Source organism: Equus przewalskii, chromosome 1 (genome assembly GCF_037783145.1).
Source record: "Equus przewalskii isolate Varuska chromosome 1, EquPr2, whole genome shotgun sequence".
Taxonomy (NCBI): Eukaryota; Metazoa; Chordata; class Mammalia; order Perissodactyla; family Equidae; genus Equus; species Equus przewalskii.
In genome coordinates, this window is record NC_091831.1 from 44472346 (window position 1) to 44492451 (window position 20106).

General features: G+C 35.5%; 1 protein-coding gene across 3 annotated transcripts in view; it reads right to left on the reverse strand.

Annotated features, from left to right (window-relative positions):
* PCDH15 (protocadherin related 15) overlaps nt 1-20106 on the reverse strand; it is a 954225-nt gene that overhangs the window by 249426 nt on the left and 684693 nt on the right. For all 3 annotated transcript variants that reach the window (XM_070611305.1, XM_070611290.1, XM_070611296.1), the window contains one exon: nt 13586-13718. In XM_070611305.1, the coding sequence (XP_070467406.1) occupies nt 13586-13718 (133 nt within the window). The remainder of the gene's footprint in view (nt 1-13585; nt 13719-20106) is intronic.

Here is a 20106-nt window from a genome sequence, read left to right on the forward strand (position 1 = left end):
GAGTATACCTCGGTAACACTGTTTTTGTTCCTATTTATTGAAATCTCAGGGAAATAACTGCATTTGCATACTTAAGCTTTAATCAACAATATTTGCCAGTATGTGAAGCAATAAACAGCTTCCAGGCACGCAATAAACTCTGAGTTTATTTACAAAACAGCACAGAGAATCATTTATTGTGAAGTTACTAAAGGTAATACTGATTACTGCTATTAAAATACCAGTAGCTATCAAGCAGTTGCCCAAGAAATACTCTACATTCAAACTCAGATTCCAAAGGAGTCTTTCTTTTATTTAACTTTTAGAAAGAGCAGAATGGTTTAATTCTAGTCAATTAAAAAGGAAAAAAAAAACAAGAAACAACAGAAACTCTTTTGGTCAAGCAGGTTTAGAAATTGTAAGCTTTTCTTTGGATCATACAATAGTCTTCTGGCATGAAATAAATAAAAATCATGACTTCCTACTATAGTTATAAACTTTTGTTGAAGGATCTTTTATAAGAAGGAGTTGATAAAAGTATTTCTCCATCATTTCTACAAAATTCGACTAAAAGACACCAAGGTGTATCTGTTGATTATCATCTAAAAAACTAGAAATAGTCCTCCATGGGTTTAAGAGATAGGATAGGAAAAAAAAAAAGTAAAGACTAGAAACACAGCAATAATTAAGCAATAAAGGTCAATTTGAATTGTCTCTTGCCCAGATCTCAAAAATATGGCTTTATTGCTAATACAATTCCCCAGTGGTCGCCCATAAAACTCCATTAAAGATAAAGATCTGATGTTCTACCTTACTGCTATGGTGACTTTACTCCTCTGAGCAAGGGTGTTTTAGTTTTAGTACTACTTGGGGTGGGTAATCCTGCTTTAACCTACCCCTCCCTCACCCCCACCTTAGTTTAGTTTTATTTTGATTATTTTGGAATTTCCAGGGGACATGTATTACATTTCATCATTTGCGTATCTTTTCTTTTAGAAAGCTCTCTATCCATCCATAGCTCTTCACCTCATCTTGAGGCTGCATAGACCCCAAGTCTTTATTTCAGATTTAATCGAGAACAAGATGGTTTTTATCAACTATGTGTCCTAATTACTGAAGCTATCTGAAAATAAAGTCTACACAGAGCTAAGCAATAGAACCAGGGTGAAAAATGCCATGCACTGATGACATTTTTTGAAACCTCAGTTCCAGTCTTTCTTGAAATCAGATCCACTTGACACACAAAGGTTCTTTAATGATTATATAGCAGATTCCAGGCACTGTTCTAATTAATGAGGATACAATCATGAATAAAACAAAGTCTCTGTCATTGTGGACCAAATATAATATTTGACATAGTGATATAATAAACAAGTAAGGGTGCACATGTGAAAACAAATGGAGCAAAGTGGATATGGATCACAGGACACGGGGTATTGTTATTTTTTATGAGGTGGTCATGTAGGACCATTTTGCTGAGGGGAATTAAGATGAGAGGATGAGAAGCATGAGATGATGTCATGTAGGTATCCGAAGGACAGTTGCTTTTATCTTGGGTGATTGGGGAAGCCATTGGAGGATTTTCACAAAGAAGTAAAGTTATCTTCAGTAATTTTTAAAGAACTACTCTGTTGTGTGAGCAATAGACCATAAAGGGAAGGGAGTAAAATCCAGTAGAAATCTATTGCAATAATCTAGGCAGAAGGTGATGATGGCTAGGCTCAGAGTGAAAGCAGTAGGTGTGGTAAGAAATAGTGACATCTTGGAAATACTTGGGGACCAAACAGACTCGTTGGTTGATTGGAAATGAGGATGGGGCTATGGAGAAAGAGAAAGGTCAGAGATGACTTGAAGGGTTTTGGCTTGAGAATTTGGACAAATGAGGTGGCAATTTACTGAGTAGGGGAAAATGCAGGACCAGCTGTTTTGCTTTGGGTGTGGGGGAAGTAAGTACCAGGTGTTGAGATACATCAATTTTGAAATGCTGTGATAACACAGTGCTGTGCTTCCCAAATTCCCCTTCAAGGAATGAAGAAATTATTTCCCTATATGTTGGAAATGTCACCTGCTGAGAGGCTTCAGCCACCGGTCCTATTAGAAGAATGCCTCATCTGAGACAGCTCCCTTGCTGAGGTCAAGCTGTTTTCTGAGGCAGCTTGCATCTGACACATTGATGCAGGCATATAAAGGGCCTACTTCCTTGTAACAACCTTCCAACTCTAAAGGGCTGTCTCAGCTCTAGAACTTTCCATGGGGTCTGCTGAAGCTTTTATTGGGACTGCTTTGAAGCTCAACTTTTCCTTAAATTTAATCCTGTTTCCTTTCTTTCCTTTCTACAGAAGCTGATTCCCAAAACACTCCCTAATAAATATTCTGCAACTGAATCTATATCTCAAAGTCTGCTTCTCTGGAAATTCAACCTAAGACAGCTGCTTATTTAATATCCAAGAGTAAATATTGATCTTCCAGTTGGACACGGGTCTAGAGATTTAGGGTGGTAAGCTAAGCTGGAGATATGAATTAGAAGTTACGAGCATATAACAACTTAAACTCATTAGACCAGATGAAACAATCTTAGGCGTGAACATAAATAGGAAAAGAAGCTTGATCCTTGGGGCATTTCAAGCTTTAATAGTTGGGGAAAGGAGGAGGAACCATCAAAATAGACTGAGACAGAGCAGACAGAGAGGCTGGGGAAAAACCCCAGGAGACTGTCATGTATTGGAAGTCAAATAAATTTTTAAATAAGGAACGAATTGTCAATTCTATCACATCTTGCTTAAGGAGAGAGTAAGATGAGGAATGAATTTGTCAAAGGAATGAGTATTGGGACCACAAATAGAACCGCATCAAAGGATGGATGTGATTGAAATCCAGATTATAGTGGAGTCAAGAGAGAATAGGAGGGAAAATGACCAAGATTTTCTCCAGGCAAGTAGAGATAACATATTTGAGTAGGTTCTACAGTGAAGGGAAGTGCAGAAATGGGTAAGTAGTTAGGGTGGTTTATGGCATCAAGGGCATTTTGTTGTTTTTGATGCTTTGTCTTTAATTGGGAGAGACCATAGCAGATTTTCATGCTGAAGGAAATGATCAGATAGAGCAAGAAATGCTTATGATGCAGGAAAGTAAGAGGGTAATTCTGTAGCCATGTGTTTGAGCAGGCCAGAGTGGACAGGATCCAGGAGAGTGCTATCAGGGTCAGTGCAAATGACTCACACTTAAAAAGTGTTGTGTTTGCATTTGGCACTGGACCTGCAAACTATGCTGCTGGTCCTGACTGCTATTCAAAGTGTGGTTCATAGAGCAATGTCATTCTGCAAAATGGTTATTATGGATCATGAGGATATAAAAAATTTAGAGTAAATTTAGAGTAAAATTTAGAGTAATCTAGAAAATTTAAAGTGATTTGACAGGGTGATTTTATATCTATTGAATCTAATAGGAAAAAATGGGCATATATTTTTTGTCTTTTGCATTGCGTTTTTCTAGTAATTCATTTAAATGCCTCCTTCTACAGAGGTTTGAGAAGCATAGATCTAGTGTGCAAGTGAAGGGAATGATTTAGATAAGAACAAGGAGTGTTAATTTTTAATCACAGAATTAGAAACAAAACATATGATTACAGGTGCAGAGAGACTGATAGATGTAGTGATGGCAGGCTGGAAAAGTCTTCATCCAAGAGTTTGATGAAAATATGGAGCAGGAGAGGTGCCAAGACAAAGCTATTCTTCTTGCCAGTGAATCCCTGCCTCTAGGCTGAATATAAATCACGAATCGCCATCTGTGTTCACCTATCCCACCAGCCACGGCACCTCTTCTGTACGCTCAGTGACAGCAGAAGAGAAAGTTTCATCTTATTAATTTATTTAAGGTCCTTAATTATTTTTTAAAAAACTTGAGAATATGGCTTTATTTCTTGTACTCTATTAAGTTTTCTAACCTACTAGTCCTAAGCGGCAAAGATCATTTTCACCCATTTCCTATGTGCCCTACTTCTTGCTAGAGCAAAAGTCAGAGTAGAAGTAAAGTCAAACTCCCTTAAAAATGTGCAATTAAGTCGTAGCCTACAAATCTTCTGAGGCAAAATCTCACATTTTTTTTTTATCATGTTTATTTCCGTCTTTAAGAAAGAAGGGTCAAAGAAAACACGATTTAGGAGATAACTGTTTTAAATGTCTGATACATTTCTCCTTTCTCTAATCTTCCTGACACTTCTCTGGCCTTATGGTTATGAGCACACTGTTGTCCACAGAAGATTTACATGGGGCTAACTTATTCCTTGGGAAGAGAAAGATATGTACATGAATACATAAAAAATATGTTTTCCTCACTTTTGACAGCTTTATATACCTAGAGATAAAAAATCATCCCTAGACAGTACACATCCCACAGTGTCAAGGGCATCATACATTTTTTGAAACTTAGATCTATCAGAACATCTGCTTTACAGGAGAAAAGTCACACTACAAATTACAAATTTTGGCAAGAAGCAGATGCTTGGCATTGTAAGCCCTCTCTCTCTCAAATTATCTATCTCTCTCTCTATCCTTCATACAAAATATAAATTATACTTTGGAACCAGGTAACATATCAGTGTTCAATATATTTCAGCGTCCTTATGTACATTCACAGTGACATTCTTTTGAGATAATGCTGATGATGAAAGAACCATCTGAAGTCTAGTGCAAGGAAAGATGAGAAAATTTGCTTTCCACCACTTGAACTGAAAATAAAAAGGAAAATGAATGAGACTTTCATTTCTCACACTTATCAAAATCAGGGTAATCTACTAAGTAGAGTAAGTCATATATTATGAAACTGAAGGGAAAATAGTCATCTTTTAGTACAATATGCAATGTTAATCTATGCAGTAACACATTAAAAAATCAGAATGCTCACAGAAAATCTTCTTTGATGACAGAAGAACAAATCTCCAAGTGACATATCTAAAGTGATCCCGTGACATAAATGACATTGCAAATTCTATGACACGTGGCTGATGATTCATGTGCATTGTACCTGCGCCAGCTGTGAAACCTTCATGAATCATAAACTCTTATCATCCTCAGGAGAAAAAATATATCCTATTTTACAAGAAATATTCATCAAAAGAGAAAAAAAAGAAAGAGAAGAAAGAACTCCAAAAACCTTTAGAACATTTGAAAAATGTCAGAAAAACAAATTAGCACCTCTGACAGGACCTAGTTACACAGAGGGACAGGCTATGCGACAGTTTGCATTTCATTAAAACTATTCTGGAAATGGATCAATTCTGTAGTGAGATCAAGGCAGCAGAGAGTTTTATTCAAGACTAAAAATAATAATTCCTTGAGGCACATAGTTTAAATTCTACAGCTTTTTGAAACTACTTAAAAAATGAGAAGAATGGATAAAGATGAGAAGAAATGTATGTTGCAAGTTGACCAAAGTACCATCTTATACTTACACCCAAGTCATTTCATTTTTAAAATGCCTGTTTTTTCTTAGGTAACCAGAGGTGGCAATAGCCAACCTCTTGGGCTGCTTCTCAGCATTTTCTATGTTCTCCTGCTGTGTGTGTCTGAGCTGTTTTACTTGCTACAGCAGTTTTCAGCAAGGAGAAGTCAGGGAAAGGAAAAAGGTTCAAACTGCCAGGACCAGTCAGCTCACTTATAAATGGAACCAGAAGTTCAAAGCAGTGGCTAAATTAAGTTTTCCTACTCTCAGTGGACATTATCTGTATACTATTTTTGATCACTTTTGTAAAGGATCGAGAAGCAACCAAAAGAAAATAAAATCAAGGCAAATCAAGCAGATCTTAGAAAGAAAAGAATGATTGGCCTTGCAGCCAGATCTGCTCCGCTATTGAAGAGATCGCTCAACTGAGGAAAACTGAAGGGACTAAGCAAATCTCAGTCCTTAGGAAAGGCAGAATAGAACAATGGTTCCAGATAGACTCCAGGGTCAGACAGCTTGATTTGGAATCCCCACTCTGCAACAGGGTTCTATATGATATTGAAAAATTTACTTCACTGCTTTGTTGGGAGTATATAAAATGAGGAAGCTTTCAAGTACTTGGGGTAGTTCCTGGCTTATAGTAGCATTCAATTAAAATTAGATGTTGAGGGAGCACACTTTTTTGACATTGGTCTTAGCAGTATATTTTCAGGCACCATGTCCGACCGGGCAAGGGAAACAAAAGAAAAAATAAACAAATGAGACTACATCAAACTAAAAAGCTTCCACACAGCAAAGGAAACCATCAATAAAATGAAAAGACAACCTAACAATTGGGAGAAGATATTTGCAAACCACATATCGGATAAGGGGTTAATATCCAAAATATATAAAGAACTCATACATCTCAACAACAAACATGACAACAATCCAATTAAAAATGGGCAAAAGATCTGACCAGAGATTTCTCCAAACAAGATATATAGATGACCAACAGGTACATGAAAATAAGTTCAACATGATTAACTATCAGGGAAATGCAAATCAAAACTACAATGAGATATCACCTCACTCCCTTCGGAATGGCTGTAATTAACAAGACAGGAAACAATTGTTGGAGAGGATGTGGAGAGAAGGGAACTCTCCTACACTGCTGGTGGGAGTGCAAACTGGTGCATCCACTATGGAAAGCAGTATGGAGTATCCTCAGAAAATTAAGAGTAGATCTATCATATGATCCAGCAATTCCACTGCTGAGTATTTATCCAAAGAACTTGAAAACACAAATGTGTAAAGATACGTACACCCCTATGTTCATCGCAGCCTTATTCACGATAGCCAAGACTTGGAAGCAACATACGTGCCCATCAAGGGACGAATGGATGAAGAAGATGTGGTATATATACACAATGGAATACTACTCAGCCATAAGAAATGATGAAATGCAGCCATTTGTGATAACATGGATGGACCTTGAGGGTATTATGCTAAGTGAAATAAGTCAGAGGGAGAAAGTCAAATACCACATGATCTCACTCACAAGTAGGAGATAAAAACAACAAACAAACACACAGCAACAGAGATTAGATTGATGGTTACCAGAGGGGAAGGGGGAAGGGAGGAGAGGGAAAGGGATAATTAGGCTCACATGTATGGTGATGGATTACAATTAGTTTTTGGTTGGTGAACACGATGTAATCTACACAGAATTCGAAATATATTATGATGTACGTCTGAAAGTTATATAATGCTATAATCCAATGTTACTGCTGTAAAAATTAAAATTAAAAAATAAATAAAATTAGATATTGATGCTATTAATATTGATCTCTTAGTCATCTAACTCTTGGGCTTCCAAAGTGTCACTCTGTTCTCTAAATTGTAAGTGATCATTGCTTCTCAAGAAAAGAGCTAGTAAAATCATAAACTAGGTGAATATATTCTTTGGCATTTTACCTTCCTACTCATTATTCCAAATGCCCAGAACATTCTTGTTCACTTTTAAAATCTAAATCTTAGCATGAGTTAATAGAAAAACAAGAATAGTAATGTTCCTCTTGGAGAAAAGGAATAAAAATAACTACCATTAGTTAAGCATTTTCTTTTTCATTTCAGGCACTGAGTTATACAATTTACATGCTATTTCATTTTTTTTAAGTTAATTTTTATTGAGTTTATGATAGTTTACAATCTTGTGAAATTTCAGTTGTACATTATTGTCTATCAGTCGTGTTGTAGGTGCACCCTTCACCCTTTGTGCCCACCCTCCACCCCCTCTTTCCCCTGGTAGCCACTAATCTGTTCTCTTTTTTCTCATGTTTAAATTCCTCATATGAGTGGAGTCATACAGAGATTGTCCTTCTCTATCTGGCTTATTTCACTTAACATAATACCCTCAAGGTCCATCCATGTTGAGGTGAATGGGACAACTTTATTCCTTTTTATGGCTGAGTAGTATTCCATTGTTTATATATTTATCATATCTTCTTTATCCAATCATCAGTTGATGGGCACTTAGGTTGCTTCCATGTCTTGGCTATTGCAAATAATGCTGCAATGAACATAGGGGTGCATGGGACTTTTGGAATTGCTGACTTCAAGCTCTTTGGATAGATACCCAGTAGTGTGATGGCTGGGTCATATGGTATTTCTATTCTTTGAGGTAGGAGCTTGGAATTTCATATCTTTTTTTACTCAACTCTACCCAGGTTATAGTCTATATTTCATTCTATATCTTCCATGAGAGAGAGGAAAAATGTCAATTAGTATTTCCTTAACTGCTTCTTTCTGGGACCATTGAAATAAGTCATATCTTCCCTCAACCTTTGGTAGCTTTCATCCTCATATAACATCATAAAATTAGCCTTTGGAAAACACAAAACTAATGTAATATAAAACATACCCACCCACCCCCAAACATGGAAAATATAAAATTTAATAGTTTTTCTCCAGCCTCAACTAAAAAAATGGGTTATAGTAGACAGAGTCTTGATTTAGGAATCAAGGGGAAAAAATACACTCTGGCTTACAAACCTTGATGTTTCTGAGTTTTGGTTTCCTTATTTGCCAGATAGTAAAGATAATGGTACCTGCCTATTTATTAGAGTCAGGATGATGACCAAATGAAATGATGCATTACACGTATGTTGAAGAGATGTAACTTTTTTAGCAGTCTAAGGTAGCTGACTTTCAATAATGCATCAAAACTTATATAGGAAATATTAGAAACAAAATCAAATAAATGAGAAATATTATAGTAGAGGAAGACCAATAGTTTGAATTAAGATGATCTGTTAAACACTCTGAGTTATCAAATTCTACTGAACTAAACCCCAATTTTTTTATTTATGATTTTGTTTATTACTAGAAACAATAGATGTAACACAGGATTAAATTAAAAGTTAACTTAATTAAATTAATTTATTGCTAAAAATTAACTAATTGCTGATAATCAAATTAATTAATTTAAAAGTTAAATCTTCAAATTAAAAGTTAATTGTTCTGACAATTAAAAGATTAATTTTAATCTTCCATCTTTGAGAATGAATTTTGTGAAATGTGCACTAATCAGCTATTTCTATAGAGATTGCTTATCAGTAAGCTGTTTATAGGGGAATATATATGTTCTGTTTGTGTAGAAAGTGAAACAGTCAGTGTTCTGCGTTTGGAGGGGTGACGGGAGGGTAATTAACAGGTGGAGACTTTTGAATGTTGAACAATGGTTATCAGCTAGACTATAAAGTGGCCACAGGGAGGCAGCAACTTGAGTAGGGTAAAGAACAGATGGCGGAGGACTTGCAGGGGCACTTCAAGTACATGGGAGTGGAATAGGCATAGTGGGTGAGCATATACACATTTAACTGGACTGTTTACGTTTCTGTCTTTTGTCTACAATTTATTAGCACAGTGAGCTTAGAAAAGGAGCCACCTACTTTTATATGGCTCTGTTTCCTATTTGTAAAATTACAATGATAGTAGCTCCAATTACATTGGGTTTTTATAACAAATAAATGTGGAAACTTACACATGTGCTAAAGAATATATTTACATATTTTATGTAAAATTAAATATATACAAATTTTTAATATTCAAAGTAAGTACTTTGAAAATAGTGGCAGTCTCTTTGCAGGTAAAATAAGACATCCCTGCCCCCACTGACATTTTTCCATGTGACTTTTGGAAACATTTGCCTGTGTGAAGACTATACATTCTTGACCTATGAACTCAGGGGCAGCAATGTGAATTACTTTGGCCAATGAAAAAAATATATGAGTAGATATTACACGCATCACTTCTGGGTAACAACAACAAACTAGGTTTTACTTCGCTTTGTTTTCCACAGCAAACATTGCCCTCAGTCACTATCAGTAAAGTTCTGGATAGAGGCTGTTTCATCAGCTTAGGTTGTGGAGTGACGACTGAATATAACACGGTGACTGCCAACTTGTGATGGGCATTGAATGTGAAATTTGTCAACAAAAACCTAGCTATCTTAACTGATACATAGGTTGGTACTTAAAACTGAAGTGTGCCACAACAAACACTCAAAAAATAAATAGCATTGGCTTCAAGAGAGTGGAAGGTGGTGAAGCCACTTACTGAATCCCGTAAGGAAGAGAAACCATGCTAGCCAGTGATGAATCAGTTAGCAAAGCTGTGGCCTGCAATAACCTGGAAGGCAAATGATGTACCAAAGGACCTCATAGTTCTTGACATCAGACATAGTCATGTGATTAGAGTGTGCTTCCCATGTGAGGATTATATATCACTATGGTGATTAACCCAGAGGCAGCCCTGTGACTTGGTTTGGTGAGTGAAATGTGGGCAGAAGGTTGTATATCACTTCTGGGAGAAGCATTAAGAGCTAGTTTATGGTTTATTATGACTTTCTTTTCCCTCTGTAAGAACAAAATCATTGCCCCAGATAGAGCCTGCTCCATCATTCTGAAGTGGAGTGAAAATGATGAAGAACAGAGCTGGAACTGATCCACAATGGAAATAGAGTGTGAGTAAGAAATAAACTTTTTCAGTTATTAATCATTGAAATTTTGAGTTTGAGTGTGCATGCATAATATAATCACCTATCCTTACTGATACAATAATTAAATAACTTAAAGCCTGTCTGTCTAATTAAGTGCCACATAAGTGTTAGCTCTTAATATGACATGAAGACGAGGATGACAGTTATGTTACTAGATTTCATGTGTAAGAAATGAGGATTATATTAATGGTGATAGGAGTGGGTCAAACAGTCAATGGGAACGTGAGCCATAGGAAGGTTAATTTGGAAGGAAATAATTTGCTTGTGAGGATAAGAGAAAGCTGAGATGTATTGTGTTTGAGTATAGCACATAGTTCTCTTTGGCAGCACTGGCTCATCTTTAGAGAGATGAAAGTAGATCAAAATTGCAGAGGGACAAAGACAGAGGAAGCTGGTGGAATCAAGATATTTTAGTGCTTTAAATCCTTGAGGAAATTGGCTCCACATCCAATGGTGTACTGGTGAAAGCTTAACAATTGGCTCTGCAGCGGGGGTGGAGGGCATACTGAATTGCTGTGTTTGTCAATTTCTGTGGCATAAATACACCCACCACGACAGATTTCAAACTAACAATGTGACATGTGAACATGGACTTGGGGAGAGATGCACACAGCTGGCTCCAGTGCATGGTCTGGCTCCAGCACAACACTCTAACAGGTTTCACTTGCAGGACAGAATTATATAGAATCACGTTTTACAGCAAGATCTGACCAAGTCCGAAAGAAAAAAAGATCCACCTAATACTAACCCTGATCAGCATAAGAAGCTTGAAAAAGCAGAAGTCTGGGTAACATTTTTCTCTTCTGAATACTGTCAATACGCAGCCAGGCAAAAAGCCTTAATACACTGAGGAAAATCACAGCCTCAAACAACTTTTTGGTGGAATGAAAGGAATATGCTTAAAAGAGGAAGAGGAAGGGGAAAAACAAAGATTGTTGTCTGAAAATAAACCACTTTGATCTCAGGCAAAACAGATTATTTCAAAGCCAGTCTGCTGTAATCTTTGAAAACATATTTCCCCACAAATTCTGTCTTTCTAAATTGATCAGTGAGTCAGCAGTGGATAGTGCCATGTATGAAAAAGATGAGGATGCAGCCAGAAGTACCTCTAATGCATTCTGTTATTAGAAGTCCTTGGAAGAGTAATTTGATGGAAGCTTTTCAACTTTTAGGTCACTAGTTTAAATTCAGTCTCAGTTGATCATGAACAAAAGTGGATGGTTGGTGGCCTATGAAAAAATGCCTTGATGGTGTCACCCTTGTTCTTTCTAATGGAGACTGCCACTGCAATTGCCACCCTTTCTTTCGCTTCCACCAGAAGCACACAGGGTGAATAGAAATGTCTTTTCAAGTATTTTTCTCAGCTTTTGTCCTAGAGAAATTTGATATGTGAAAAAGGCCAATTCCTTTTCATCTTTAACTCACAGGTAGAATTATTCTCCTATAATATGGTTCCTAGATTTTTCTGAGATTTATTGAAATGAAACCTGAGCCATCTTACAAGTAAAATTATGTCTCACTTCGTAGAAAGTTAAATTATATAAAGGCACATTCTTCAGGAATATTTAAACGTAAAACAAGTGAAATTTCTTGGCCCGAATCTTACAAATCTAAGATTTAATTTTCTTTTCTTCTTGTTTAAGCAAATATATTCCCAATATATGTGAAGAAAAGATTTTCATTATTCCATTAAATATGCTTGTCTTAATATTTGTTTTTTCATATTTTATCATTTTAATGATTTAACTAGCTGTTTTCTCCTCCTGTAGGTTTTTTTTCCTTTCTTTTATTTTGTCCATTAAAATCTCCCAAATTTCTTTATTACTAATATTTATACTTTCGTATGATTTTGTTTACCAATGTTTTAATAGTAACGGAACAACAGAAGCAGCCTCTCTCTAGTTACCTGGAGAAAAGCAACACTATAGATACCAGAGCAGAGGGCCAGAGAAGTTTCTGGTAATACCAACAAAATTTTTGGCAGCCTCAGACAGTAAGTGGGACATAAGGAAATGAGCGTTATTTTGGAAATGATGAGAATTCAGTCAACTGATCTTAGGCCTCACTTACTTTCTATGGGTTCACTTTCCACATCTGGATAATGAAGTTGATGTGTTTCATGTGATTTACCTCCTTTCCACTACAAACATTCTACGGAATCGTCACTTTTACATCATCAGGATTTGAGTGAGAGGGTGTCAGTATTCAAATTAGATTTGAACGAGATGTAGCTATGCCTGTGTCACCTCATTTGATGGTAGAGATCGATGCTTGGATTTGCTAAATCATTACAATAAAATTTCTCCTAACCTTCAAGGTCAGCTTCCTGAATTCTCATATCAGCAATTCCTGCCATGCCCCTATAATACCAAGAGAAGAGAAATTCTCTGTCCTCTGAACATCCAGAGATAAAATAATATGCCATGTTATGGTCCTCATGATTTTTACAGCAAATGACAGTTATCTGTACTTGTAGTCCAACTTGAAGCTGTAGGTTCAGTTGAAGATGTAGCCTCTTCTGGCCAATGTGCTTTTGTCAGGAATATATAAATAGTGAAAACCAAGCTATCATCCTGCAAGTAGCTCCATGAATCTGGAACTGCAAATGGAAATACCAGCTAAACCTACTCTCTTCTTCTAAACGAATAAATTGAAGCGGAGCCATTACAAGATTTGCCCATGGCCACAGAATGAAATTGCCTCAGAATTAGAGTGCTGTACCATCAGCCAGTGAATCTAAAGATATTTTATCTACACAATACTGTGGCAAAAATAAATCCTGCCAGGGCAAAGAAATCCAAGACACAAAATAATAGTCAGCAGCAGACTCTTTGGATACAAAGTACAAAATATTCAAGTGCCTGTTTACAATCCCTTCATTGTCTCCGGTAATGATTGCAGCTAGGCCCTGCCAGCTAACGTTAGTTCTTCAACTGTAGCAATCAATACAATAGATTGGCTGTGGAAACCCTCTATCCATGTTATCTGTGCTTTCGTTTCCAGATGGAATTTGGTTCACTAGAGTATAAGCAGACATGTGAGTTTTTTTTCCCCATGCACAAATATAAACCCATTAGCCTTCAAGGTTGTCGCTATAGAACATTATATATATACTAAGGGGCATACCTGTAGATTTAATAAAACAGCACCAATCCTCATGGCTTCACTGATTTCAAGGCTGTACATCAGCTGTGGGAATCGGGGAGGGCTCTGATTATTTGGAGGAAGCACTTCAATGTACACAGTGCAGATGGAGTGCCTGCAGACAGAGAGAAGCGAACGAGATGGGTAAAACTCGACATCACGTTTAATGACAGACTCCATTTGGTATTTGTTTGTTGGGTTTACCAGAGAGTATATTTTGCATTCTTATAGCAAATAACAAAATAATTCAGAATGAAAGCATGGAAAAATAAAAGCTACCACCAAAATACAACGTTTTTATGAAATTATCCTAGTGAAAGAAAAGGAAATGCCTCAGGTATTGATTTTTCCTACTTAGATTAATGGTGTGAATTAAAAAAGAATAACTGTACAAATAAAGCTAATAAATTAAGTTGCCTCGACTTCTGACCTTATTTTTCAGTGCTTCTCTAATAGCAAAAAACATTCTATAAATATCTGGTAATATGCACTGTCCTTGGGGCTCTCTTCCTATTAAACCAGCAGAGGGAGTATTGATTAAAATAACACACAAAATAAAATGTAGGCTGTGTTTTATTAGTTCTGTTGCTGACATCAATGGCTTAATGCAAATGCATATCAGAGTCAGGATCATAAAGTAATCATTGTGTAAAATAGTTGCAAACAAAACTGTTTTTAAACCTTCCTTAAAGAGTATAATATGAAAAGCTAGAAATGAGATTTAATTAAAGCCTTACATTGATAGGGAATTTTTCTGAAGATAAAACTCTATTATTATAAGGACAAAAACATTAGCATTGATATAATCGACTTTTTTTGTTATCTCTAAACTCAGAGATTTCTTTATAGAGCAAAAGCTGAAGAAGCAAGAAGTTCAAGGTTTGTACAGAAGAAACCTGCTAAAATATGTTAATGAGATCTAGTAATTTACACAGTTATTCTTCTATAAAAACACACCACCACTGCCTGAGTTGTATGATTTAAATTTATTTGAACAAAATTATAATTTTTTATTCAAAACACATTTGTTATAATTTCTACTTGGGGTCTAGAATTTTCTCTAAGGAGCCCAAAACTCTTTTTATTACATGCTTCAATTAAAAGACATGGTCACCAAAAACATTTTTCTGAGATTATTGTACTAAAATATTCTATTTTTTGAGAAACTTTGAAGGGAAATACAGGTCACGGGTGCTTAAAATAGATTTTTTAGCCTATCACCTTATAATATTCCAGAGTCCAAGTTGTTTCTGAAGATATCTTCAGTAGACTAGATACCTATAGAATATTAAGCATCTCAAAAAGAATTTTTTATTTACATTTATCACGTTATTGTTCCAAAGTAATCCCAGTTTAAATTAACATCTCTTAGACTTTCATAATCAGGTAAAATATCTGTTTTCATTCTTGTCTCTTACTCTACTACTTTATTACTAAAATTTGCCAGTAAAATTAATCAAATTCTAATTGCTTTACTTTTCTTTTCAAAATATACACATATTTTTTACGACGAAGTCTCTAAAGGTAAGATGTTTAAAGTCGTTTAAAATGGATGACAAAATGTTGCTTATAAACTTATGGGTATTAATCATATGGCTAGATGTAAAAGAAAGAATAGTGGAAAGAAAGATATCGGGAAGTTACAAAATTGAACGTGCATTGCAGAGTCCCACTTCTCATACTGTGGGAACAAAGGGATTGTCATTCTGAAGTAGACTTATTATCCTCCCAGACAGTGATCTGGCTCCAAGAGCAGCCCCAAGATGTACACTTGCCCTAATATTAAATATTAATATTAGTGCCTGTTATTTATCAAGTTATTTAAACATTTCATAAATCTGCTCCTTTTTCCTGCCAGCACATTCTCTATGCATAAGTCCCATAACATTTACCCTCTATTATATTAGTAATAACTCTAGCTAAGTGATGTCAAGCACAGGATTTGTAACCACACATTCGTGGGTTAGAATTCTGATGCTGCCACTGTGTTTTGGGCAAATTACTTCTTTCAACTTCACTATTTTCATCTGATAAACGAGAACAATAACATCCAAGGTTAGGATAAGGATTAAATAAGATCAAACATATATACGTGTGTATGTGTGTATATATACACCTAAAAAAACATATTTACCAGTTATTATTGATAATTGTTCAAAATAAGGCTTCTTAGTCTAGTCTATAGAATGGAGTAAAGAAGCTTGCACTTGCCTTATTCATGTCCCTTGTAATATTTTAGACATATAATTGCATCATTTGACTTTTCTAGACTAAATACCTATAGGCGTGTACCCCTTCCCTCTCCCCAGAGTGGGGTGTGGTAGTATGAGGGTTTGGACATGTTGGATCAGAATCTTTTGGTGTAGGGCACAAGAATCTATGTTTTTCCATAGATATTCAAGGTTTTACTTACACACGGTAGATTTTGAAAACCACTGCCCCAGGAGCTCGCGGCGAATGTAACATGTAGACTCACCTGCTTCTTTAGTTAGTAGCCAGGAGATTCCTGTACAAACTGACCTCAAGCTGTCCTCAGTAATCCCCTAGGCAGGCGAGTCTCTCACTGATTAACATTTTTTTGACCTAGAACACAGTGTACTCCAAATTCAAAACTTCCTTTCAAAAAGTGAGGCCCTTCCTGCCTTCGATAGTCTTTAGAGCTTCAGCTCCCTGTTCTGGAATACGTTATAAAATCTTTCCTGGAAGATGAGTCTCTTTCTGCTCATGAGAGTATAGTTTACACTAAACTTTTACTTTATGTATTTCCTTATTCTTCTCGCTTTGACCATTTTCCCACTTGAGGACTAAACTGTTTACATCCACAATGCTACAGTAGGAACTAACTCAGGTGAAGCTTGTGTATCTCACACAGAGAAGAAAACTTTAAAATTCCAAGAAAAAAAAAAAAAGAACCTTATTCCCCAAGGCAGAAGACAGTGAACAAATGTGGTCCAATACCACCGTCTCCTTCACCCGTCCTTGCTCCTTTCCACAGTATTTCAAATGCTAGAATTGCTAATTATGGTTTTCCCCCTCCCTTGGACGTGGATCTTAGAGTTATTTGAGGAAGATCATACTTCAAGCTCTAGCATTTTTCATCTTCAACATCCTGACAATTCCCTGTAATGTATTTAAATAAGCACCGACCTTATTGAGGGCTATTGCCTTTTAAAATGCTATCTCCTTTTTATCCCTGATGTCAGCATGGTGTCAGAGTTAGCCTTCCTAAAACTGAATACCAACAGTATTAACAATAAAATGATAGCATTAATGCTATAATAAATAGCAGTAATTCAACGGCATCAGTTAAGCACATAATAAAACCAGACAGTCACTTGATAAATAATATTTTATTTGAACATTTTATATTTCCATTTTATAGCTAGTCTTAAAGGCATAAAACTGAGCATATATATAATACAAATTTTATTTTTGTAGTATAGCCAGTATGATGTAGATAAATCTCTATTTCTAAAAATGAAAATCACAAAGCTTTTCTCTTTCTTATTTGGTAATGAAGGTCACAATAGAGCCTGAGAGCTGATTTTCTCAGATAATCTTATGATTTTAAAAGACTCTAAAAACCATCTAATTTAACTCTCTCGTCTTACAAAAGAGGATTAGAAAATGAGATTAAGTGACTGAATCAACAATGTTACAAAGTTAATTAGCAACAGCACATAAACTAAAAGGCAAGGCTTCTGAATTCCAAGTTGGCCTACCCTTTCTCCCCACATCCTACAAGAACAAATTTGGGAAGTAAATTGGAGATTTTTTAGTCATCTGTGGTGTGTGTTTCTGTGCGTGAGTATAAAACATCCTCGGTTTGTAATGAAGGATTTTCTCTTTCAGGAAGTCATAAATTATTTCATGTCTTGGACTCAGGCTATGATATCACAATTAATTTTAATTATTTAAACCATGAATGAAAATTCATCCATAGCATTTTTGTCCTATAAGAACAAAATAAAATATGAATAAGGAAGAAGTTGTGAAGATAGACTTAAGGGACTTTAATTTTGGAAATGATATAACTACAGAAAGGTAAAAAGTCAAATTTTTTGGATGTGGCAATAGTACTCAGTAGTAATGAGATGACCTAGCTGACATTTACAGAATTGTACAATCTGTATTGTAATTTTCTATTAAATGTGTCAACATACGCTACAAGGTGTCTATTTGTAACTCTACATTTCTACCTTGTAGTTCTAAGATGAAGGTTATAGGTATTTGTATTGCTTTCACTAGTAGTCTTGAAAACAGAGAAATTACTTTCTTTTTTCTCTTGTCTCCCACCAATATTGTGCTAGAAAAGCTATATTTACAATGTTCACAGGTTCTCTTTTACTATTTTGGAAGTATATACAAGAGTCTACAGGAGCTGAGATTTTAGATTTAAAACCAACATAGGAAGTCAGAGAAACTTCTCAGGGGAAGTTAGAGAGAGAGAGTTTGAAAATGCAAGATGTACTTAGGTATAAAAACTATAGACATTACAGACAAAGGGAAACACTTGTGCAAATTCAACAATAAACAAGAAAACTGTAACTTTTGTACGACTAAAGAGAAGGGTATAAATACAGCAATGGTAGGAGTTCAGACTAGAGAGGTGAGCAAGGACCAGATCATTCAGGGGCTCGTGTGCTATACTTGTTGATTTAAAAACTTCATCTTGACAACAATGGGGACTGGTTAAGCAGGATATCATTAAGCTGGTTAACCACATGCTCAGGTGTGCCAAGTAATATGTAGTTCTCACAACACACCAGGCTTTGTCATTTCTCTGTTTCTTTGCTTGGATAGCCCATTATCATTCCCGCCCAAGTTAACCTGCACTTGTCATTATCTACTATTGCATCTCCAGATTTACCTGTGCCTCCATATGGGGCCATGAGGGCAGAGATCTCAGCTTGTCTTAAATTTTCAGTTCTTCCCCAAGAGGCTAGGAATTGTGGAAACTCAATATTTTTTGTTAAAGTGATTACCTCCATCAATTTTTACTAATGTTAAATATATTACGTGAAGGCATTTTAAAGAATATCTATTCACAATGGAAAAATAATTTCATTTGAGAATGGACGATTTAATCTGTGTTAGAAACAGCTTTGGATTCCACCAAAACAACTGGGATCAAAAAAGTATGCCATGCCATGCATTCATAATTTTATTGTAATTTTATTAAAAGATATTTGGGGGCAGGGACTGCCTTTTATTCTCTGTATCTCCATAAAAGCTAATAGTAGTACTATATTCATATTAAGATTAAATAAATATTTACTTAATTTAATTCAATTAAATAAGCATAAGGAGACCTAGATACACCAATAAATAAATACTATTTAAAAATACCTTATTACTTTTTTAGGCTTTTTGTTTTTATCTGTACTCTTGTGCTTATCAAAGACTAAAACATAACCCAAAGCAAAAATACTATAGACTATTGCGCCTCTTACGCTCTGAAACTTTAGCTAGTTTATTCAATTCGAATAACAAATACATAAATAGTTAATTCATATCACCCTTATTTTGAGAGTCAATGTTATTTACATTTGTGGATTAAAGGCCAATCTAAAAGAATAAGATAGAAAATTGCCATTTTTAATGTCACTATTTAATTAGGTTTATATGTCACTGTTGCTGGTTGGGTCAATTTGCAAAATATAGTGTAATCTACACTTTTATGGTCATAATTTTGAAATAACAAAGGAATACTGAAAGCAAAGCCTCACAACTCTTTAGTTCATTCATCAAGTCAATTTGAAGGATTAATTTTCTTCCAGAAAATAGCAAATTTCTTTATCCTACAGGGAATATGACATTCATCCCAGCAGGTAGAATGGAGGTACATGGATTTAATTCTCTGCAGGTCCCACCTGATGTTTGACCAAACATTATAAGGTGATCTTTTAGTGCCCAAATCATTGCCTATAAAGACAGCAATGAGGCTAGGTCAACCATATGCCTAGTGTCACTGAAAAGACCTGTACATTTGGATTCTGAAGATGGCACTTTGTTTCCTGGAATAGAATACAATTTTACTCAAGTAAAAATCTATTATTGTACCGATTATTGCAGGCAACAGCTTATCTAGGCAAATTAATGACCTGACTTGCAAAGAGGAACAGAGTAAGAAGTGGATTATAAAATCTCATTCATTAAACCATAAAGAGGTTAAATCACATCAATCATAATATATAAGCAACTATAGATTAGATCAGATCTATTGAGCATGGAAATACCCTAAATAAAAAAAGTAACACAATAAATTGTTGACTATTAAAGAGCTTTAATAAAAGATAAAATGATTAAAAACAAAAGGTGCCTTTATTCTTATAATTAGCATCATTAGTATTGCTATTAATCAATTATAGTATTTTTTTCTCCAGAACAATAACTACAAAAGGTTATGGTTATGGTACAGAGCAGAGGATAAAGTTTTAGAATCCAACTGTCCTGTGTTCAAGTTATGGTTCTACCACTTTTTATTGGGTGGGTAGGTGTGT